General features: G+C 36.8%; 1 protein-coding gene across 3 annotated transcripts in view; it reads right to left on the reverse strand.

Annotated features, from left to right (window-relative positions):
- Positions 1-25,290, reverse strand: part of ACTN1 (actinin alpha 1) — a 130,139-nt gene that overhangs the window by 47,375 nt on the left and 57,474 nt on the right. For all 3 annotated transcript variants that reach the window (XM_031952793.1, XM_031952795.1, XM_031952794.1), the window contains exons 2-3: positions 11,757-11,871; positions 8,259-8,378 (exon numbers count right to left, since the gene is read on the reverse strand). In XM_031952793.1, coding sequence (XP_031808653.1) covers positions 8,259-8,378; positions 11,757-11,871 — 235 coding nt within the window. The remainder of the gene's footprint in view (positions 1-8,258; positions 8,379-11,756; positions 11,872-25,290) is intronic.

The raw sequence follows: 25,290 nt of genomic DNA on the forward strand, positions 1-25,290 counted from the left end.
AGTTGGTGCGGTGGATAGAGCCCTAAAGTCAGGAGGGCCCGAGTTCAAATTTGACCTCAGACACTTAACACTTCCTAGTTGTGTGACCCTGGGCAAGTCACTTAACATTGCCTCAGCAAAAAAGCAAAAAAGCAAAAAAGCAAAAAAAAAAAAAAAAAAAAAAAAAAACACACACACACACACACACACACACCCTTTTCATTAAGAGTTTGAATGCTTTTATCTCAAGGATGGTTCTAGAACCTGGTATTTTCCCAAAGGTCAAGTTACCAGAGCCACTGTGCTGACTTCTTTATCTGCCCCTCACTTCCTACACAGCCCCTACTAGAGAAGAGTCAGTTAAGCTCAGCCTTGTACAAAAGACACCTGGAGATTTATGTTTACAAACATTTTTCAAACTGTAAGTAAGCAACTGACTCCTCTGCATTTTGGTCTTTTCACTCACTCGCCCCTGGCATCACCTATGCAATTAAAAAAAAAAAATCTTGGGTTCCTGGTTCTCCAACAGCATATGTGGAATTTCTCACTATCATTAAGAGAAAAATTTCCAATGCAAAGTACAGAGCTATGGAAAGGGTGAGCAATGGGATGTCCCAAATTAGTAGCTATGTATGATACACCAGACTTTCAATCTCATCTCCCTGACTAGTCTGCCCTCCCATGGTCCTAAACTGACAGTCTATGCTTTTGTTTCTAAGGATAGTTGACTCCAGCTTTCACACTTATCTCAGATCATATGAAGCTGCATGTAATTGTGTTTTGAATTCACTGATTCCCCAACACTCCTAAAGAGCAGCCCTATCTTATTATACAGAAGGAAGAATGACTGGGAAGCAAGAAGGAAGCAACTAGATGAAACTACTACATGGGGGTCAAGAATTTCAAGGGAATTAATGAAAAAAAAATCAAATGATGGTGGCTTAGCTGTACCAGATCTAAAATTATATTATAGAGCAGCAGTTACCAAAACTATTTGGTATTGGCTAAGGAATAGATTAGTTGATCAGTGGAATAGATTAGGTTCAAGGGATAAAACAGTCAACAAATATAGCAACCTAGTCTTTGACAAACCCAAAGATCCCAGCTTTTGGGATAAGAACTTACTGTTTGATAAAAATTGCTGGGAAAATTGGAAACTAATATGGCAGAAACTAGGCATTGATCCATACTTAACGCCGTACACCAAGATAAGGTCAAAATGAGTTCATGACCTAGGCATAAAGAATGAAATTATTAATAAATTAGAGGAACATAGGATAGTTTACCTCTCAGACCTGTGGAAGGGGAAGGTCTTTATGACCAAAGCAGAACTAGAGATCATTACTGATCACAAAATACAAAATTTTGATTATACCAAACTGAAAAGTTTTTGTACAAACAAAACTAATGCAGATTAGAAGGGAAGCAATAAACTGGGAAAATATTTTTACAGTCAAAGGTTCTGATAAAGGCCTCATTTCCAAAATATATAGAGAATTAACTCTAATTTATAAAAAATCAAGCCATTCTCCAATTGAAAAATGGTCAAAGGATATGAACAGACAATTCTCAGATGAAGAAATTGAAACTATTTCTAGTCATATGAAAAGATGCTCCAAGTCATTATTAATCAGAGAAATGCAAATTAAGACAACTCTAAGATACCACTACACACCTGTCAGATTGGCTAAGATGACAGGAAAAAATAATGATGATTGTTGGAGGGATGCGGAAAACTGGGACACTGATGCATTGTTGGTGGAGTTGTGAACAATCCAACCATTTTGGAGAGTAGTTTGGAACTATGCTCAAAAGTTATCAAACTGTGCATACCCTTTGATCCAGCAGTGTTACTACTGGGATTATATCCCAAAGAGATTATAAAGAAGGGAAAGGGACCTGTATGTGCACGAATGTTTGTGGCAGCCCTTTTTGTAGTGGCTAAAAATTGGAAACTGAATGGATGTCCATCAGTTGGAGAATGGTTGAATAAATTGTGGTATATGAAAATTATGGAATATTACTGTTCTGTAAGAAATGACCAACAGGATAATTTCAGAAAGGCCTGGAGAGACTTACATGAACTGATGCTGAGTGAAATGATCAGGACCAGGAGATCATTATATACTTCAACAACAATACTAGATGATGACCAGTTCTGATGGATCAGGCCATCCTCAGCAACGAGATCAACCAAATCATTTCTAATGGAGCAGTAATGAACTGAACTAGCTATGCCCAGAAAAAGAACTCTGGGAGATGACTAAAAACCATTACATTGAATTCCCAATCCCTATATTTATGCACACCTGCATTTTTGATTTCCTTCACAAGCTAATTGTACAATATTTCAGAGTCTGATTCTTTTTCTAAAGCAAAATAACGTTTTGGTCAGGTATACTTATTGTGTATCTAATTTATATTTTAATATATTTAACATCTACTGGTCATCCTGCCATCTAGGGGAGGGGGTGGGGGTAAGAGGTGAAAAATTGGAACAAGAGGTTTGGCAATTGTTAATGCTGTAAAGTTACCCATGTATATATCCTGTAAATAAAAGGCTATTAAATAAAAAAAAATAAAATAAAAAAAATAAAAGATGCATGACAAAAAAAAAAAAAAAAAACTACTACATGGGGGAACTACAACTAAAGTCACAAAATTCTCAGACCAATGTGGTATGGTGGAAAAATCACTGGTTTTAGGTAGAATCCCAGTTCTGATACTTCCAAGCCATGTAATCTTGAGAACCACATATTTCTCACTAAACTTTAGTTTTCTTGACTATAATACTTATATTTACACTAAAGCAATTTGAAGTGATGCAAATAAAGGAAACTAAAATGTCCCTAGGTTGTGGACTCAATGGATCTCTAACCTCATATACATTAAAACATTTATGGCAGCACTTTTTGCAATAGCCGAGAATTGGAAAAAAAGGATGTGCTCAAAAACTCGTGAGTAGCTAAACAAACTGAGGTGTGTCAGAAAAGACAAATATGATGAATACAAAAAAAAAAAAAAACCTTGAAAACTTACATGAAAGGTTAGAGTAAAGCAAACTGAGACAAGAAAATAGCACACATAATGGTAACAAGAAAAATGAAAAGAATCACAAAGCAATTAAAAAACAATGTTGCAAAATTACAAAGTATAAACACGATCCCAAAGATATGATAACATATCCTCAACCCCACTCTCTGCAGACACAGGAAATTCATGGGTGTAATGTTTGTGACATATTTTTAGACTTTTTCAATATATTGATCAGTTTTGATGATTCTTTTTTTTTTCTGCCTTTAAAAATATTTTTAGTGGGATGACTCTTTTGAGAGGAGGAAGGGAGGCTAGTAGGAAAAATTTATTTATGTAAATAAAACCTGTAGTAGTTACCTCACAGGGATATTACGAGTAAAGAACATTATAGTTTAAATCAATTTATAAATCTAAGATATTATCTGACACATTAGGATGAATGATGAATCATTAACAAATATCCCCTTTGACCCTGAAGGTATCAGAGAACTTAACTTTTAATCATTTTGCAAATCCTAAGTCACTTAAACCAATCTGGGGTTCATGTTTTTGCTATTTGTTTCAGTCCTATCCAACTCTGTGATTTAAATTTTAGGTTTAGGGTTTTCATGGCAAAGACAATGGAGTGGTTTGCCATTTCCTTCTCTAGCTCATTTTACAGATGAAAAAACTGAGGTAGACAAGGGTTAAGTCAGCTGCCCAGAATCATAGCTAGTAAGCGTCTTAGGACAGATTTAAACTCAGAAAAATGAGTCTTCCTGATTCTAAGCCCAGCACTCAGTGCTACCTAGCTTCCTTGTACCTCACATTAAGATGACTAATTGAGTAAATGACTTCTAAGGTCCTTTACTTTTCTAAATCTTTGATGCTATGGTGTGGCATCCATCTCAGGAGATTCCCCTTTCTAAGAAAAACATCTTCTCTGGGTAGCATAGCCTCTCTTGATGTTTTACCTATGACTATATTATCTATTCCTGTATAAAAAGTCTTTCCCAAACTACTTCCAGAACCTATTGATCTTGCCCTTACCTCTGAATCACTATTGCACTTGCAAAGTTAACCCAGACTTTGGTGTATATATATAATTATTCCATATATCATATTTCCATATAATATTTCCCATATTGATTTAAATTCTTTAAGGGCAGGATTCATGTCTTATACCTCTAAATATCAGCATTGTGTTAACTACAAAAATAGGTACTTAAGACAAAGGTTGTAACTGATTGGTCAAGAGGCAAACAATAGGAGGCGATAAAGATTCATTGTTTGAGAAAGGCAGTGAGAAAGAAATTTCAAGTTTGAAGCAGAGGCAACAACAATCCTTAAGAATCCAAAAACTTGACTTTGGGTCCTACTTCTGCTGTGCAAATATGAACAAGTCATCTGCCCTTTTTAATTGCCCCATCTATCAAAGAGGACCAATGTCAATCCTTTCTAATTCAACAAGTGTTTATTAAGCACTCACTGGCTAAATGACAAAACAGAACCTGTCCTCAAGGAGAATATATTTTACATGGCAACTCAAAGGGTATTAGTGAGAATAAAGAAGAAGTACACGAATGTATTTTGAAAACACAAAATATAGCTAAATAATTATTTGTTTGTGGGCTTATTGTTATTGGGCTATCCTGATGAAAATAAAGGGTAATTTAACAATAGATGGACAGTCAGAATATTTTAATACTCTCCTGGTAGTTAAAACAATGTAAAAAGACTTGTTTCTAAGAGTTTTTGACATAACAAATGTCTGGCATATAAGAGGCACTGAATACATGCTTTTTAACTGACTGATTCTCTGTGGAAGAATACAATCACAAAAGATAAAACATGAATGGTTTTGATCTGCCCTATGAAGGGGAAGGAAGAGAATGAGCTTTATATGGCCCTGTGTTAGGCACTGTGCTATTTATATTTTCTTTATAATTTCTCACTTGAGGCTCACAACAACACTGCAAGATAGGTGCTATGACTATCCCCATTTTACAGTTCAGAGGAAACTGAGGTTAACACGGGTCAAATGATATGCCTATGGTCACATAACTAACGAGTGTCTGTGGCCACATTTGAACTCAGGTCTTCTTGACTCTGGGTGCAGACCCTTCTTAACCATTGTGCAAATATAAAGAGAATCAATGACATCTTTTGAAGAACTGAATAATATCCTTTACTAACACTTGCATTTGCTTTATTGTGCCATGGAAATGATCTTATGCCAGTTGAACCCACACTATCAAGTATCTATGCCAATCTAGATTTGTCATAGGAGATGTGCTTGCTGTCCGAGTAATAGTTTAGCTAAAAATAATAATAATAATAATTAATTAATTAATCCAACAGGAAATGAATTTTTCAGGCTGGCAGTTTTAAGGATGATCCACATTAATTAATAAAACAACTTATCAGAATAAAGGAAACAAGGATGGTCACAAGAAATGAGATCAGCCACTGGGGAGGGCAATCAGGAGCAAGGAGGAGCACTGACTGATGCTTTGATAAATCTAGTTCTTGGACCTTATTTCATTCCAAGCTCATATATAAAACTATATTTCATCCATAGCATCCCAGCTTTTCTATCTTCCTTGTTCTGAAAAGAGGTTTAAGAGAGAGCAAAACAGCTACCTACAAGAAGGGTAATATTGGTGCTGTCTCATGCCTGACAACAGATTAAAATTACTGGGTGCAGGCTGCCCAGAGGAGAATTTAAGCTTGATGGTTAAAACACACACACACACACACACACACACACACACACACACACACCTTCTTACACTTAAAATTAAAGTGTAATGGAGCTACCTTTCAAAATACTAAGTTCCCTCTTGTTGGAGGTCTTAAAGCACCTCCAACTAATATATAGCTAAATAACTGCTGGCTACATTCCAGATCCCTCTAATTGAGATATAGGCTGGATTTGATGTCTTCTTCAGACTCAGATGCTGTAATCTAGCTCATGTCTACCTAAATTTAACCCCATTAACCCCTGCTCAAGAAGTTGCAATGGTTCCCTATGGACTTCAGGATAACTTAAATTCATACTCCTCCATTTGGCATATAAAGCCTTTCACAATCTGCTTCAAACATATCTTTTCAAACTGGTTTTAGTGCTCTCCTACCCACTCCCCCACCCACTCAATGTTCCAGCCAAACTGAGCTACCTGCTGTTCCCTATACATGACATGCCATCTTTTTTGCCTAGTATCTTTGCAGAGGCTGTCCCCACTATGCCTGAAATGAAACATACCTTCCCCTCCAGAGATCAGCTCAAGTGCCAATTCCCACTGAAGCCTTTTCTGATTACCCTCGTGGCTAGTGCCACGGAATTACTTTACAAATATTTTATATTGATTTATCTGCACGTAAGAAAAAAAATTTGTTTGTAATGTCCTTCAAGGCAAGGACAATTTTGTTTCAGAATCAGCACTTAGTACAATGCCTTGAAGGTAACACTATGTCTACAAGATAACAATTTAATAAGGAATGAATACAATCCTCAGCATCCTTGTACAAAATTGCTCTATTCCCTCTATACAGAATATACAGAACAATCTTTCTTCATTTAATTTCAATAGAGCCTCAATTCCTATTCTTTTCAAATGATCCCTATTAAAACCTCTAAAAAAATAAACAATCACCATTGAGAAGGTGGACTTGTCCTTACTTGGAAGCAGCAAGATACAGTGCATTGGACATGGGTGAGGAGGGGGGCTCCATCCAATGTGTATGTGTTATGTGACCATAGAAAGGCACCTGATCTCTGTCAGAAATCTTCATATATAAAATGGGAATTTTGATACTTACCACCTTGGGCTAAGGAAAGTGCTTTGTGAACTCTAAAGGACTAATGAATTTGAGTTATATAAAAGTTGGCTCCCCCAGAAGATGCCTAACAGCCCTTGTAACTGCTAGGAAAATAAGCCCTTCCCTTCTGGTAACAGGCTGGGCATGATCCAGTAAGTAGAAAGCCAGGAAGTTAAAAAAAAAAAAAAAAAAAAAAAAAAAAAGGAAAGGATTCTTTGCATGCATGCAAATATGTGTGGGTTTATTACACCTTCTTGCCTCTCCAAAGTCCTCATGTAAACTAGTTATTAGAGATTCTTGGACTGTAAGGAGCCTGCACATAGATAGCTTTAAAGATTTCAGGATTCACAGAGAAAAATCCCTCCCAGCTCCTTATTTTCTGCTAACAGCTTTTTTATCCTTCCCACTTTCCCATCAGATTCTCCTTCCAGATGGAATGCTCATTTGTCAGTGGCACAGCCTTAATCAGGCAGCCGCCAATAGGCTGCCAGCTAAATGATTTCAGAAATGGGTTCTTTCTGGAGATATGATGAAAAGTCTGAGAAATGAACTCTTGTTACTGTTCCTGTCAATAGAGGAAAGACTAAACAATTTATGGTAAATTAATAATAGAATACTAGTGAGTCATTAAGAAAATGACAAATAAGAAAAACTCAGAGGAACTTGGAAAGGCTGTATGAATTCGTTCAGGGTGAAATTAGCAGAACTAGAATTACTGAGTCAATAATAGTATTCTAAAAAACAGAAACAAAACTCAAAAATCATCAGAACACAGATTAATGTCGTGACCTCAGAGGCCTAACAATGAGGCAAGTCAACCACCTCCACCTTGCTGAGAAGTAGTATCCTATAAGTACATAATGAGACCAAACTTGTTAAAAGTAGTGAATGTGTTGATTTGTTTTTCTTAACTGTGTTTACTTGTTATAAGAGAGGATTTTGTTATAGCCAGGGGATCCTAGGCCTAGAAAATTAATAACAACAACTAACATTTATATAGGTCTTACTGACTCTGCTAAGTAAGTACTTTACAACTATTATCTCATTTGATCCTTATCACAATCCTGAGACATGGGTGCTATTTTATATGTAATATCTTAGTAGTAGTATAAAATATTTTATATTTCCCATGTTATAGAGAAAGAAACTGAGGCAAACAGGGGTTAAATGACTTGCCCTACCAAGTGAATGAAGTTGATTTTGAACTCATATCTAATGTGCCATCCAACTGCCTCTGAAATGACAGTAATATAAGAGAAAAAAACTGCTGAAATGAATAGCCTTGGTATCTATAAGACAAGTGGTACTGGACATTCCTCCTCCTGCAATGGTCATTGAATCTGCAAGTGAAATGACTGTGGGGAAAAATGAGTAGAAACACAAATATCAGCCATTACCATTTGTCTCACCAGATTCTACCACCTAAGGAGTCAAGTTTTTACCTTCTGCTCCAATGGACACCAGTTTGACTCCTTTGCTAGCAATGAAGTCCAGGGCCTTATTCACGTTGGAGATTTTATGCACCCTCATCTTGCCTCGTTCTGGCTTGGCCAGGCGTTCACCTAATTAGAAAGGAAGAAAAATAAAGCATTCAAAAAGGGGAGAGTATGTCAGTACCCTTCCTCTCCCCCAACCAAGTGAAATAAAGGCTCCGTATAAGGGCATTCACTCAAGTATAGCAAAAAATATGTGCATCTGTCCCTTCAGCGAGCAGAAACTCCAGTGCAGGTATAAAAGGGAGAGGAGAATCTGTAATCCTTGCTTCCTCCTTCCAAGATGCTAAGCATTTCTGTCCTTCAAACATTTCTACTGACCTTCAGAACTTGAGGAGAGGAAAAGAAAGGCTCATCATGTCAATCATGATGATAAAAAAAGGCAGAGACCATGCCTGTTCAATATCACACAAGACATTGAAGAAGCTTTAGGCTAGCCCCTATCTACCTGCTCCAAAGCCCATAAACACCTGTTCAGTCCCTAGACCTTCCATATAAACAGAGCCTTGCAACTATCATTTGGTACACTGGAAAGAGCACTGGTTTTATAATCAGAAGATCACAGCTCAAGTTTTCCTATGTAATTTGTTGTATAACCTAGGAGAATTTTGGGGCTTCCCTTTTCTCTCTTGTTAATACAAGGATATCTATATCAATCACCTCATCTCAAAATGTTCCCATGAGGAAAATATATTGTAAACATTAAAACACTGAGGGAAAGAATAATTATTCTTGTCACCAGAGACTTCTGCCTATCTTACAGAAAGCAATACAGATTCTTCTATAGTGGATTAAAGGCATTTTTTATTTTGCCCGGGAGGAGTGTTCATAAATTGTGTAATAGTTTGTGTAATAGTTTAACAAACTCCTAGAGCAACATATAGAGACCAATGCAAAGCAAAGTGAACATTATCAGGAGATAAAGCACAATGACCATCATAATGTAAAAAAAAATAACATGAAATGGTATCAGGACTTTGATCAAGCAGAGCTTTGGGGAATTTTGAATGAAGCATGCTTTCCAACTTTTAGCAGAAGTGAGGGGCTATGAGTACAGAATAAGCATACTTTACCAGACATATGGCCAGTGTATTAATTTGTTGCTCAAATGTAATAATAATTTTTGTTAAGTCATTTAAGTCATATTTGACTCTTTTTTTATCTCAGTTGGGATTTTCTTGACAAAGATACTGAAGTGGTTTTATCATTGCCTTCTCCAACTCACTTCACAAAAGAGGAAACTGAGGGAAACAGGATTAAGTGACTGGCCTGAGGTCATACCGCTAGGAAGTGTCTAAGGATGGATTTGAATTTAGGAAGATAAATTTTCCTGTCTTCAGGCCCAGTACACCTTACTCTCTAGCTGCCCACTAAGTTAGTAGTTAAAATAAAACTTACTTTTCTTTAGGAAAGAGAGGTAGAAGTCTAGGCTATCAAACTGTCTACTCATATTGCATGGCTCTGCTTAAATTTTTCCCCCCTTTTTGGGGGGAGGGGGAGGGAGGGAACATGGACGGATTCAGTGGTAGGTAGAGGGAAAGAGGTAGTAAGGGAAAAAGGAGAATTTAGGGGGGAAATCATGGTACTAAAAACAATAGGTATCACTAAAACATGGCAAAAACAAACAAACAAAAAAGAAAAAGATTTACAATTCTTATGCAACAGGGAAAGAGGCCCCTGGCTTTTTTAGCAGGAAGTACACATAAAAGCCATTTACATGGAAGGGAAACAGCTCACTGAACTGGGAGGTTTGCCGCTCACTGAACTGGGAGGTTTGCCTCTCACTGAATTCTGCCCTCCTCCCTCCTTCTACCTCTAAAACTCCAATTTAAAATTCTTGCATAGGTTTTGTGACCAGAAAAAAGCCAAGATACTACAAGGAACTTGCTTCCAATGCCAATCCCAGGGCTGAATTGTTTCTCTCCCAGACTTCAAATCAGCCATTATGGGCAGCATCCTCTGCTCACTGCCAAACGCTTCTCAACCTATCCCACCACTCCTGGCAATGCCACATTCTTCCACTACTACTGAGACTGGCTCATCACTACTTCTAACTTGTTGAGGGTCAGAGTCAGAAAGAGGAAAAACAGTTCAGTGCCAGCCCCAATTGTCCTGGTGAGCCTGCCCTTCCTTGAGCCCTTCCATAGTGGTGCTCCCCCTCAAGGGCCCCTCACACAGAACTGAGCCTCATGGGCTACAGATGGTGAACAGATTTCATTCCTCAAAAACAGTCTGGGTCTTTCATAACCAATCAAGCAGGCCTGATTTTTGTTTTATTATTAAATCAATACTTTCCATTTACAGATCTCCAGAGCTCTTGTCCTCTCAGGATATAGAAAAAATTGGTAACCCAGGATTCATTAAGCCTATCTTCTATATTGTTGCATAAACATTAATAAATAAAATTAACTAATTTAGAGACTTTACAGAGGCATCTAGATAACATGACTAGTGTGCTATCAAGAATTTTCTTACTTCCTAAAATTGGCTCCAACATCAGTTAAGTCCCTGATTTTCCCTATACTACTTGTACTGGGCCCAACTAAACTACAGGAACTGGTCAAACTATGAAGGCTTCAGCAAAAGAAAAGTAGTTGGGGCAGTAAATTTTTTCCTATCTCACTCTACAAAGCAATATCAGGACTGGGATCACCTACACAACCACCATTCTCCAAAGATCCCCAATCTGATATTACAATTTAAAAATTAATGAGGAAATGCTTCACCTCTGTAACCTTCTGAGGAGGAAGGAATCATTTCTGTCTAGGGCCAAAGGCAAATGAGGGCTCAGGGGTTTTAGAAGCTTCTGCTTTGTAGGGCAGAGCTACCCAATGGGACTTCCCACATTGGAGTTTTCAGGCAATATCAGCCTTCATTTTTTTGTTTTTTGTTTTTTTTTCCTCCCTATTTCTTATTTAAGTTTTAAATTTTAAAAAAAGAAAAGAAAAATGGGACATTAGCTCCACAAGGGATTTTAGAAGTCATCTACTCAATTTCCCTCATTTTCTTACAGATGAAGAAACTGAGTCCCAGAGATGCTAAGGAACTTTTCCAATTTTTCATGGCCAGTAAAGCATTGTCAGGAACTTCCCACTCTTAGCTCAATGTTCTTTCCTCTTTTACTGGGAATTCTTAAAAGATTTTTATATCACAAATTCTTCTGGCACAATCATTTTAAACATTTATATTAGTCATGTTGGTTCTTTCACAACAATATATATATATATATATATATATATATATATATATATATATATATAAGTTCATGGACCCCTCAGGTCATAAATTTCTGCTCTATACATGCTGCCTCCAAAAACAGATGCAGGCTAGCCAGAAGTTTGGGCTAATGAGTTAAGGTGAACCCTGTTACTTGTCCCTGTTTAGTCTTCCATCTTAGATAATCCTTGCTCAGTGTTGCCCAAATTCATCTCTTGATTCCAGTCTCACCTGAAATGACCTCCAGCAGCAACATGAGCTTCAGTCCATCCCGGAAATCCTCTTCTATATTCTCAATCTGTGTGCCCGCTTTTCGGAGGTGTGAATTGCACCATGCTGTGAATGTCTAAGAAAGAGAAACAAGAGTGATTAATATTCCCATACTCATTAGTCTCATACTGTTATCTCAGTGGCTCTGTAGAATTGTTGATTCCTTCCATCAGTCCTAATGGACTCTGAAGAGGACTCACTTCCAAAACCATAAAGGATAAGTAGATCCTTTTAATGACAGAAAATGAGAGCTTTCAGCTTGGTTTTTAGCTATGTGGTTTTCTCTCCCTCTCTACAATAAAAATGTGATTGCTTCTTTTTTAAGGTAATAGGTACAGTACCCTACACAATTTGGTCCCTAAAATTCGCCATTAGAGAACTATAGACAGTAGCATTATTTGGTGTTTTGGATGCCCATCTCAAGGAATAATACTAATACTTCACTATTAAACTATTATATTATATTATATTATATTATATTATATTATATTATATTATATTATTATTATAGCCTTTCCTTCCTGAAAACTTACTGAGAATACCATCCTTAGGTCACCAAAAAGCACTAAGTTTTGTTGGGCAAGAGGAGAAGCAGGTTAAGAAATAAAATTCTAGTACGGGGTAGACATGGAACATATTAGGGAGGAGAATGAGAGACTGAGCCTGAACTGAGCACCTAGATACCTGAGTGGGAATGAAAAAGAATAGTAGATGGTGGGAAGATGTGAAAGACTAACTTGTCCTTTTTATTTTTGTCTGGGAAGAATTCCATGATCCCACAGATTTCCCAGGTCTCTCTCAGAACTGCTGAACTTCCTTCTATAATCAAGTAGCTACTCTCAGCAATAGGAAGGGCAAGGAACATGACTATTCACTTCCTTTTTGAACTCACTTAAAAGACCAGCCAACCACTTATACCCCAGGCATTACACCCTGCTCTAAAAGACATAGCTAGATTGACTCTTTTTCTTTCCAGGCTTTTAAGATATATTTTCCCCTTGTTTTTAAATTTTATTTTTAATACACATTGTTTTATGAATCATGTTGAAAGAGAAAATCAAAGCAAAAGGGAAAAACCATGGGAGAAGGAGGGGAAAAAAAAAGAAAAAAGAAATGAACAAAGATTTATATTTAATCTACAGAGTTCTTTTTCTGAATACATATATCTACCCCACTCCTTTTGGTTCTTCTAGATTTCTCTGAACTAAGCAGTTCCAAGGCAAGGGGAGTCAGGTGGCATAATGGTTTGTGCTCCAAACCTCACATATGGAATATTCATCTTCTTAAGTTCAAATCTGGCCTCAGAGACTAACTAGCTGTATGACCTTGGGCAAGTCACTTAATCCTATTTGCCTCAGTTTCCTCATCTGTAAAATGAGCTGCAGAAGGAAATGGCAAACACTCCAGTATCTCTACCATAAAAACCCCAAATCGGGGTTGGACACAACTGAAATGACTGAAACAATAATAAAAGAGAAGATTCACAAAAACTTAGAACATTATTATGGACAAAGGATGAATATTGATGTCCAGTGCTACAAAAAGATCAAAGATAAGAGATTTGAGGAAAAAATCCTTTGATTTGTCAATAAGAGATCATTGCTGAGTTTGAAGAGAATAGCTTTATTCGAATGATAAAGTTGGAAGTCAGACTGCAGGTTTTAGAAGCAGGTGAGTGGAGTCACCAAGTGTAGACAAGAGGCAGAAGAGAAATGTTAGATTTTGTTAGTTAGATGTTAGGATCAAATAAGGATTTGAGTTGTTCATTTGCTTTTTAAATATGGAGAAGACACTGACATGGTTGTAAGCACCAAGAAAGGAGCTAGTACATGAGGAGAGATTGAAAATAACAGACAGGGAGAATGACAGATGCAATGACATCAGTAACAGAACTTCCCATCATAGGTAGGACTGGTCATTGTTCTTCTTGTACTCATGCCCGACTCCATGATCCCATCTGGGGTTTTCTTGGCAAAAATACTGGAGTGGATTGCCATTTTTTTTCTTAGTACATTTCCCAATGAGGAAACTAAGGCTAATTGTCCATAATACTCTTTTTTTGGTAAATCTCATTTATTATTGTTTTTGGTCATTTCAGTTGTGTCCAATCCCCATTTAGAATTTTCTTGGTAGAGATACTAATATGGTTTGCCATTTCCCTCTGCAGCTCATTTTATAGATGAGGATATAGAGGCAAAGGGGGTTAAATGTCTTTTCCAGGGTCACATAGCTGAGACCAGATTTGAATTCAACAAAATGAGGCTTTATGACTCCAGACCTGGCTCTCTACCTGTCAGGACTGGACACATTTTCAGGCACTTTCTTCTTTGGAAAGTGTAAGTTGTATAAATTTAATTGATGCATGTCTACTTTGGAATCATAGGATAATAGATTGAGAGCTGGGAGGGAGGGACTCAGAGGCCAAATAGTCCAATGCCCTTCTTTAATAAATCCAAGTCTAAAGAAATTGAATGACTTATTATGCTATTAATATCTGTGTGGTCTTGGGTGACAACTTAGAGTCAAGATTTGAATCTCTAAAGAGATGGAGTAAGGATATGTTGGGGTTTTTTAGGGATCATGGATAAGAACCCCTGAGCTAGGGTTGGGGGGAATGCATGGTAAATGCTGTAGGAAACTGTAAAATTCTGCCTTCGGCAGTCTGAACTGACTCAGGCACCACTGAAATGGCTATTTCCCTGATCTTCCACAAGAGACAGTGTAGTTCCAGACCTTTAGAAATCCAAGAATCCATCATCTTAGCAAGGAAGGCTATAAATATAGATGTAAATGAATGACTTTATCACCTCAGCACTCCATGCTCCCTCATCAATGTGGCTAAGCTCCAGTTTTATCTGGCCATTGCAGATGCCCCATACTTCCTTTCACCACTCAACATTTACTTTCATCATTCTTCCTAAACTGACAATAGAACTTTACTAAAAAGAGAAGGGAGACTGGAAACAAAGATATTGAGGGTAATAGCAGCTGGTAGCAGTGTCCTTGAAGCAAATTCTCAGGGGGAATTGGGCACAAAACCACCCATAGAAGCAAACATCAACAGTTCAGCTCCCAGGGGAAGTGATAACTCTTTAACTCTTGTACATCTTCCTCAGCTTTCAGATGAGCCACCTTTTTTTTCCCCTCATGTAGCCCAGCTGCAGGATTGTTGTACTGATGACCCTAAGTATCAGGGGGATCAGATGACAGGAGGGCAGATGGTAAAAGGGAAGAGAAATGTTGAATACCTACTTTACAAAGTCTCTGATAAAATGATCTCAGGATACTTTACAAATGCAGGTAAGTATGAATGCAATGTCAAATAGGGAGCTGTACATTTCTTCACTATGATACTTTCTGCCCTGGATCCTATACAACACGAATGAAATTTGACCTTGTATTTCTGCTGTAGAGAATAGAGATGATAACAGCTATTCTTACGATGGCAAAGAACTGGAAATTGAAGGGATATCCATCAATTTGGGAATGGCTATACAAGTTGTGATACAAAATGTAATGGGATACTATTATACTATAATAATTGATGAGTTTAATGCTTTCAGAAAAACCTCTAAAGACAAATGTACTGATGTAAAGAATCTGTAGAACATCGTATACCATAACAGCAATATCGTACAATGAACTCTGAATGACTTTAACTACTCAGCAATATAACAATCCAGAACAATTCTGAAGGACTTCCAGAGAAAGAACTGATGAAGTCTGAATGCTGATTGAAGCAAACTTTTTCAACTCTGTTATTCTTAGTTTTTTAAAGTCTGTTTTCTTGTGCAGCATGGCTAATATGGAAATATTTTACATGACTGCACTTGTATAATCTATATCAAAATGCTTACTTTCTCAAAAGAGTGGGAGGGAAGGAGGGAATTTGGAACTCAAAAGTTATTTTTTAAAAATGTTTTAAAAACATGTTTTTACTTGTAATTGAGAAAAAATAAAAAATAGAGAAAGAAAATGGACCTGTATTTTCAATTACTGGGGTGATGAAATACCTCTTATCAACCTCAAACTTAAAACTACTGAGAGGTTAAGATCTTTTCCAAGGTCACACAGCCAGTATGTCAGAGGTGGAATATGAAAACAGACATTCTGGCTTTGAAGCCAGTTTTCTATATTTACCTCTTCCTACTTCTATTAATTAAGTAGAAAAAAATAAGAACTAATCTAACAATATATTTGAAAAACATCAAGGCATATTTCAACAACACATCAGACCAGCAAGTTCTCTACTGACCACCTTGGAGTAAATACTTATAGATTCCAATACCCTAAATTCAATCTGGGCTTTCCAGATAAGCCTGCTTGTTGTAAGATCAATCATAGATAAGATGATAGATATAGAGATATAAGGGCTCTCTGAAGCATCTAATCCAAATGTCTCTTTTTATAAATGAGAAAACTGAGGAACAGAGAGGTTCATATGAACATATGCCCTCATTCATATAGATGAGGAAAATCAGACTCTGAGATAGTCAGTGACTTGACCAAAGAAAGTATGAATTATTAGAGGTACGATTTGAACACAGTCTTTTGATTTCAGAGCCAAAGTTCTTTCCATTACTCCACACTGTATGAAAAATATTCTTGAGACACTTGGCAAAGATAGATATGTAGAGTATACAGGACTTCTCTGAACCTTAGTTTACTTATCTATAAACTAAGAAGTCTTTAGTAATTAAGTTTAGCAAATCAAGTTTGTAAAGAGCCTCCCGGCTCTAAAGCTGTAAGGTTTCCATGACTCAAAGCATTTGGCAAACAGGTGCTCATGTTCCATTGGTTATTGTCCAATACTAGCTTGATGGGCTACCAGGCAGCATGATCCATAGAACACAACAGGAAAAAGCTGCTTGAGATATGAATACACTTTTTTGTGATTTTTCTAAATCTGAAAAACATGAATTCTTTTATTCTAAAAGAACAATGGCAAGGAGTAGTGTCACCCTTCTTCTTTGCTGAATGATGAATGCTGAGGATACTAAATTAAACCCCACAAACTAATCCATGTTCATGGGTAAGATCCTGGCTAATGTTCACTATTAGTTTGTAAAAGGAAGTTAGGCAAAGGAAAGGGGACAGACAGGAAGGGAGGGAAGGAAAGAGGTAATATCATTGATCAGCAATTCATTCCCAGAAGCTGATCAATTTTAAAATCCACCCAAGAAAGACATTTTTCTTTCCTTGTGTGAAACTACAAGTTTGGAATCCTAGACAGCTAAGGGGTCCTGATTACAATGACTTTCCCTATATACCTCTGTCTACTGAAATCTTTCCTAAGAAAGATCAAATTTAATTAAGCTTAGCTTTCTGGTTTCTGCTTTTCTTATAGTCACTACCTTATTAGGACAAGGTTGGAGAGTGAGTCATGCCCAGGAATTAATTTCCAGACACCTTGATGAAGGACCCTCTCCTTTTATAGTCCTGGCTTCTCTATGCCAAAAACACAGCCGTTTTAAGGTCTTAAAAGAAGGGGGGAGGGTGGGAGAGATAGGAGAGAGAAGGGGGGTATAAAAAAAAAAAAAAAAAAAACAAGTTTTCAAGGAAATCTCTTTCCTTAGAAAGCTATTTCCACAGATCGTCCAAGCAATATAAATTTTTCTTCCCACCCAAAGAGTGAGTGCACCACGTCTCTCAAACTGCATCCTTTCTTATCAAATTCAGTGGCTCAGGTTTAATGACTTTACCCTCCCCTTTCAAAAAAATTTAAATTTGGACTATAAGGCATCAAGTCCCTCTTCTCCCAGACTCTTAGACTACAGGTTTTATATCTCTGACTCCCATAGCAAGTGATTAATGCTGTCAATGAGAAAAGAGAGAAAAGAGAAAAAACAAACAAACAAAACACAACAAAAAAACAACTCCCTGATTCTGGAGTCAGAGGCAATGGATTTAAATATTACCTTTGATACTTGCTACCTTCTTGACCTCGTTATTTAATCTTATTTGGTTCTCAATTACCTCATCTATAAAAATGGGGAGGTTGGACTACATAGTTTCTGAGATCCCTCCTACTTATATATCTACAATATTACAAATTATGGTTTATAGTGATGTAATAGTAGAGACAGATATGCTTTAGGATTCACTGGTGTTGATTTTGGATACCATATTAAATCTGTAGTCACAAGTCACTTATTACATCTGCCTCATTTTCTTTAGCTTTGAAATGGGGAAAAAATAGCATCTACCTTCCTGGGTTATGGTGAACATCACGACAATATATTAATAAAGCACTCAGTGCAATACTTATAATAGTAAATGCTTGTTACTTTTGCTTCCTTTGCCTTTTCTACAATCTGAATCAATGTCCCCCAGTGAATGAACTATCTAGCATGACTAGATCTCAGTCACAAAACCAGTACAGCCCAGGAAGCTTTTGAATGCTAAAGATTAGTCTCAGCCAGTCACAGATTTGGGTTCTAAAGCAAAGAGCAAAAAGGTTTTCCTAGTTATATATATAGCATAACTGATCCACTCAAAAGATGAGGTTCTGACTTGCCTAGTGCTACTTAATTTAATGCTTCTCCCCATTGAATTCTCCTCAAATTAGCGCTTAGCTGGTACTTTTCTAGAAGTAGCTCTTTACTGGAATTTTTCTCTTCTGGAAAATTATTTCCACTATTATTTATAGGACTCTGCAGCTTTAAGAATGGTCCACTTTTAGACTCTCTTCCCTCCCCATTCCCTTTTCTGATGTTTACACTCCTCAACAAATTGAAAACAGCAACCAAAGTCCAAGCTGTTGGCTGACCTCTACAGAAGGATGAATAACTGTTTACATAGGTTCTTTTCCAACCTACTAAGCAGTACCTGCACAAACAATAAACCCCATCTGCAATCTAATGAGATTTCTCCCTCTTCCCTTCCATATGGAAAAAAGCAACCTCTTAGGCTGGTCTTGGGTGAATCCATAGCAGTACATGAGAGAAATACCCTATTACTCTCCAGCCAGACTGTATTACCTTACTTATATAGTACCCCTGTCTTCAGTGCCCTGATAGAAGATTGATCCAAGTTAGGGAAAGGATGCAACATGGATAACGGTCATTGAGTCACCATAAATACAACTAAAATGCAGCATTTATAACAGAAAGAACACTAGAAGAAGCAGCAAGAAATGTGTATTCTAGTCCTGGTTCAGGTCTGACTTACTGTACAACTTTCTGGGACTTAGTTTTATAATTTTTTAATTATTTAAATTAATTTTAATTTTTAAAATGAGGAAATTAAGGTCAAATGAGATGATGATAAAAATCACAAAACTGGATACTTTTAAAGAGAGCATAATGAGCTATTTTCTACCTGTAAGCAAGTCAATAATGAGGATTTTCTTTCACTCAGTGGCTGAAGGAATAACTCTAAAAATTACAGAGTAAATGCCATGTAGCCACTTTCTTGTGTTAAACATGAAGAATCAGAGGCCCAAGGAGATTGGATACACAGGTAGCGAGTATTAGAGGCAGAATTTGAATCAAGGTCTACTTTCCATTGTACCAAGCTGCCTACTGAGCTTCTAGTTCCCAGTATTTCCAGGCAGTCTCTAATTCAATTACTAACTAGGTTCAACTTTGCTTAGCTTCTGAAATTTAGTCTAGACAACTACTGCAAACATAGCTAAAGAGCTGGCAAATTTCCCACTACTGTTTTCTTTAGCTATAGGGTATGCATGGGGGAATGTGATGTCCCCTACCTCCTAGAACCAGGAAACAAAACAAAGATTTATGGATTATTGCATGTTAAGAGAAGGTTTCCTTAGAGACATACAAAACTTTTATCATGTGATGTATGCATCCCTGGGGAAAAGTTCCCATACAAATTTTAGGTTCACTCACAGAGGGGCTCTTAAAGGGCCTGCTTTGAGTTTTATTGAACATACTATGAAAATTTGCATAGTTTAATTACTGCAGGCAAAAGAATCTTTATAGAAAAGCAGCAAAATACAATGACTTGGGAATCAGGAAAACATGAGTTCAATTCCTGCTTCAGATACTCCCTAGCTTATGACACTGGGTAGTGCATTAAACTTCTACCCTCAGTTTCCATAGGTGTAAAATGGAGATGATAATAATAGCACTTGTTTCATACTGCTATTTTGAGGATCAAATGAAATAAAAGAACTTTGTAACCTTATAAAGCTACATAAACAGTTTTTTGTTGTTGTCCTTTTGTTCAATCACTTTTGAGTCTTCATGATCCCACTTGAGGTTTTCTTGGCAAAGATATTGTAATGGTTTGCCATTTCCTTCTCCAATTCATTTTACAGATGAGGAAACTGAGGCAAACAGAGTCTTGCTTAGGGTCACACAGCTAGAAAATGCCTGAAACCAAATTTGAACTCAGGAAGATGAGAATTCCTACCCCAGGCCTGGTGCTCTATTCCTATACACAAACAAGTTGCCCAACCCGCTCATTATTGGTGTTGCCAATGTAAACTTTCAGTGTATTGAAAGTCCTTGATATACACAATACCACAACACAAGCCAAAAAGAAAAGAAAAAAAAAAAAAAAAAAAAAAGGTTTGAGAACCACTAATTTTAAAAAGTCACCAGCCCCCCGACCACAATTCAGTCTTTCTTATCCTTTCCCCACTTCCTACTATCCCTCCTGGGCAACCACACTTTCCTGAAAACACACTATCTGGGGGAAATAAGTACCACCAGCTTCCACAAGCCTCTGTATTATTGTTAGCCCTAGGTATATTGGCAGCTGAGCAAGATACACATTTTAGAGCTGGGAATTTTCTTCTACAGCTCCTTTAAATAAAAAAAAAAAAAAATTAGTGATCAAAAGCCAGAAATTATTCTATTTCCAGTAGGTTGTCCTGGGTATCAGTCCTCTTAAAACAGGTTGCCAATCTGGTCAGTGTATGGGCAATGCATGGATTGTCCTAGGAAGAACTGCCCTTAGACTGGAATATTCAATTAAGTTACCATGGCTGTCAGTTATTTAAAAACTGTCAATTGGCTGACAAAGGATTAAAAACAAGTCTTCCCATCTAGCATTAAGTGACTTATCAAGGCTTCAGAAGTGGTTTCAAAGGATGAAGACACAAGAACAAAAACTATCGACTTCTTTTTCCAGAATTATACTGTTCAAAACAAATTGCTCAGAGGTATCCCCAAAGCCCCCTGTATGGGGTACTGGGCTTGGTTAGAATAATGCTGAACACACAAGAGAAAAGATGCTTCATCAGCTTTCTAAAGAGCACAACTTGTGTTTTCATCAAAGTAGAGACACCTGGTAAGGAAATTCCTTCTACCAGTGTTCAACAACTTATGTCTTAAAATGAGTTGAAGCCCTGAAAGATTCAAGTGGCTTGCCAGAGTCACGCAGCCAGTAAGTGTCAGAAATAAGACTTAAAACCTTGGTTTTTACTGACTTTGCTTTAGCCGTTATCCCACCCAATTTTTTTTAAAAATCAAATTCAAACACTACTTTCTTCATGAAGCCATCCCTGGTCACTCTCCTGCCTCTATCCTGCTAACATTAATTTCTTTGTTAAATCTAACAATTTATTTTGCACTTCTTGAATGTACCCCTTATGTATTAGTTTTAAGAGTGTGTATGTGTTTGTGTGTGTGTGTGTGTGTGTGTGTGTGTGTGTAAAATACATAGAAATATCTATCATTACTGTAAATTTCATTAACTCAAGACTTGTGTCTTATCTAAATTTGGCGTCTTTCTCAGTGCCTCAAAGAAGGTTCTGCATGTGGCAGTTGCTTGATAAAAATGTTAGTCGATTGGGAAAAGGGCTGAGCAAATTCCCATGTTACCAGAGGAATTTGTCACTAAGTAGTCTCTAATAAGGGTAAGTTACTATGACCCCTTCATGCTCTCTTCTCTGGGGTACTCTATTTCTAAAATTTCTTTGTATAACTCAAAAATGACTTTATATGTGGGTAAAATAGATTACTTTCTACTGGGTATGATTTCAGACTCACTGATTATTCCTTTCCAACTCCTACCTCCCCACGCCTGAAATTCCCATTTTAGCTCTTTCCTTTAGCAAAGCTTTGACTCCAAATGAAATGCAAATACCCTTGGAAAATGTAATGAAGGAATCTTTATCTTCAATTATAACTCAATGGCATTGTCTCTTTCAAAAATATAGCTTTTTTTAATTTTTTTGATAGACAATACTAGAGATAATATTATTCAATGACCTTATCATTATGAACATCAAGGGAAGAAAAAACAAACAAACAAAAAAAGAAATCCTCAAATGTTCAGTGGTGTTATATACATGATGTCCTGTACAAAGTCCAAATTTTAGAGGGGTCCCTAAAGATGATGAGATCCAGGAGGTGTCCCTTGTGCTAATTCAATCAATTGCAGGAACAGAGGCATGGCTGTTCCAAACATGGCAAGGCTGCCTTATTGAAAAAATAAAAAATAGAACAGAATGAGTACTTTTAGTATGTGTTATCTAAGTCAATATGTGGCCCACACAGATTCTGATGTATGATTCAGTGGCCTCATTTCTATTTGAGTTTGACACCACTGGGCTACAGCATTGCCCAAACTTCCAAATGAAATACATGACCACTCAAATACTACTGGATTGACAATCTGCCCGAGAAAAAAAAAAAAATCAGGATTCATCATTATATAAATCTTGGATAGGCACTACCAGATGGATTACCAATGAGCTGGGCCCAGGACGGAACAAAGCAGAATCCAGAAGTCTGATTCAAATTGGGAGACTACTTCTTTGGACTTCCCAAGACACTTCCTAAAAATAAAAACCCTAGCTTTCCAGATCATGCTATATGGGCCGCAATTTATGAGATGCCATAATTTCAGAATGAACAAAATATCCGAGGGTCCAAAAGAGATTAGAGAAACATGATAATCTGCATTGAATGACCAACAATGCTCAGTACCCAAGACATCAGTAAGAGTATAGATAGGTCCAGAAAAGGAAATGGGCTGAGCCAATCATGGAGTTAGAACAAGGCTACTTATAAGTGTTCCACTGGCATGCACAAACTATTAAAAGTTGGGTTTTCTAGGATACATCTAATAAAGGATTTATGGAAAGAGATGAATATAAATTGCATAGGATGAAAAGACACATATGAGTTATCTTCTGTATCAATGAGTGTAGTTTAAAAAAAAAAAAGACATTTTTCCCCCCCTCAGGGTTTTTTTGTTTGTTTGTTTGTTTTTTATCTGATTTTTCTTGTGCAGCACAATAAATGTTGGAATGTGTTTAACCTATATTGGATTACTTGCTCTCTAAGGGAAAGGAGAGGTGGGCAGAGAGAAAAATAAAGGGCGAATGTTGAAAATTATTTTTACATAGATTTGAAAAAATTAAAAGCTATTATAAAAACAAAAAGATCTATTAAAATAAGTGAATTATTTTATCAGATTTTCCAACTTTAGCAAATTTGGACAAGGTAAAGAAACTTGTGTGAAGAAATAGTGGCATACAGTGGAAGTGAAAGAGTGTTCAATCTGGAATCAAAGAACCTAATTTTGACTCCTACAACTCCTACTTACCACCTGTGTATGGTCAAGGACAAGTCATTTAAGCTCTCCAGGGTTCAGTTCTTCATCTGTAAAATGGGAAGGTCTAAATCTATGATTATAGTTCTTTGATCACAAGAGCTAAAAAGTGCTGGATACTTCAAAATAGGTAGAGATGCCTTCAACGAAGGAAAAATAAGACCCAACACTGCTTTCTGAATTCCTTCTCTATTATTGATATATCTACTTGTTTCTATTACATAAATTCTTCGACAGAAAAAGTAAGCAGAGCATTTTTCTTTTTTTTATTGTGAAAATTACTTTTGCACAAAGGGGAAAATCTACTACTACATGAGCCTCCTGATGTGGCCTATTAAAAAATAAATTGGATTAGAAATCAGCACATATGTGGATTCACATCCATCACCTACCAGCTATGTGTTTATAGCTTAATCTGAGCCTCAGTATCCCCTAAGGATGAGGATAACAGTAACTGTGTCACCTACTTCTCTAGGTTGTTGTGAAGAATAAATAGGATCATGTTTTAGAAAACTCTGCAACCGTGAAAGCACTGCATCAGCAAATACAGTTATTTTCATGTCCTAACCCTGCCCAATCCCAAGATTCTAAATTTTTCAGTCTCCCCTCTCTATGCTCCTTGAAAGCAGACTTCTAGACCAGAAGTTTTAGTCCTTCTGTTCATTAAAAGGGCTATATCTCAATCTCTTTTTCTTAGAGCACCACGGAGACAACCTCCATGGCACTTACTGAGATGTAAACACTGGAGTGACAGAAGAGAGAAGACACATAACTGATATTATCTAAGTTGATGTTCTTTGTGTTAATGAGATCTGAGATTTTCCTTATATCTCCTTCATTAAATCCTTTGGATTTAATCCTCAATACCCTAACAATCACATCACTGCCAACAGGAATATATTCTGTATACATTTGCTCTAATCTAGATGCATTTTGTTCTCTCTTTTGTCATTTTATATTCCCTTATAAGCCAGTCCCTTTTGGGGCTGGGATATTAAGAGTACAAGTATGGTGATTCTGTTATCCTAGATGGTGAAAATGTTTTCTTATCAAAATATTTATAGCCCCTTTTATTTTTTCCCCCTATTTGTTAACCTCCTTCCATTTTCATGCTTTAGTGTCCTGCAGATGACTTTGCTTAGTTGGGGTTCTTACCAAGTGTTCTTTAAACTAGTTTTACCTTCCTCTGTTTCCTTCTGCTTTATAAAGTGATACTCCTATACTTCCATCATTTTTTTTTAAGTTTATATTGTAAACCAATATTCTCTTTGGCCATCATTTTTCTCTTCTTGACAAGTCAAGTATCTGCTGACTAAGGTAATTTTAATTCTCTTTTGGTCTCCTTGCTTTGACAATTGGTTCACATCGGCTAAATTTCTGAATAAAATAAATAAAACTATTTTGGACTTTTTTTTTTAATTCCTGAAACAAAACTTATTCAAAGTAAGCGATTAGATGAGAATTTATGTTCCTCTTCCTGACTACCACCAGAGATTACTAAGGGCTATTAACTGAAGTGTGCTATAACCATTAGTAACTGCTCCAGCTGCTCAATGCTTTTTGGTACCATTAACTGGTGGATCAACACTGAACTGAGGCAAATAAGGCAACAGAATAAGCCCAAAGGTTTAAGAGCTTACCTTATATAACAAGTGCATTAAATATTGGGAAATAAATTCAGCAACAATATACTGGTATGGTAGAAAGAATACTGAAGATGGGATAAAATCCACTTACTAATTGTGAGACCTTGAGCAGGTCATTTAATCCTTCTAAGCTTCAATTTCCTCAGCTGGAAAAAAGGAACAAAATTAAAACTAATGACCCATGTTGGTCTTAGAGGAGGGAAAACAAAACATATCCTTTTTCCTCTCATTAGAGAGGTTGTGGGATTCTACCAAAGTAGGATGTTGCAAACCCCAACTGTCAGATATAAATGTTTTGCCAGAAAGTTCCACCTATTTTT

The sequence above is a fragment of the Sarcophilus harrisii genome, chromosome 2 (assembly GCF_902635505.1).
Source record: "Sarcophilus harrisii chromosome 2, mSarHar1.11, whole genome shotgun sequence".
Taxonomy (NCBI): Eukaryota; Metazoa; Chordata; class Mammalia; order Dasyuromorphia; family Dasyuridae; genus Sarcophilus; species Sarcophilus harrisii.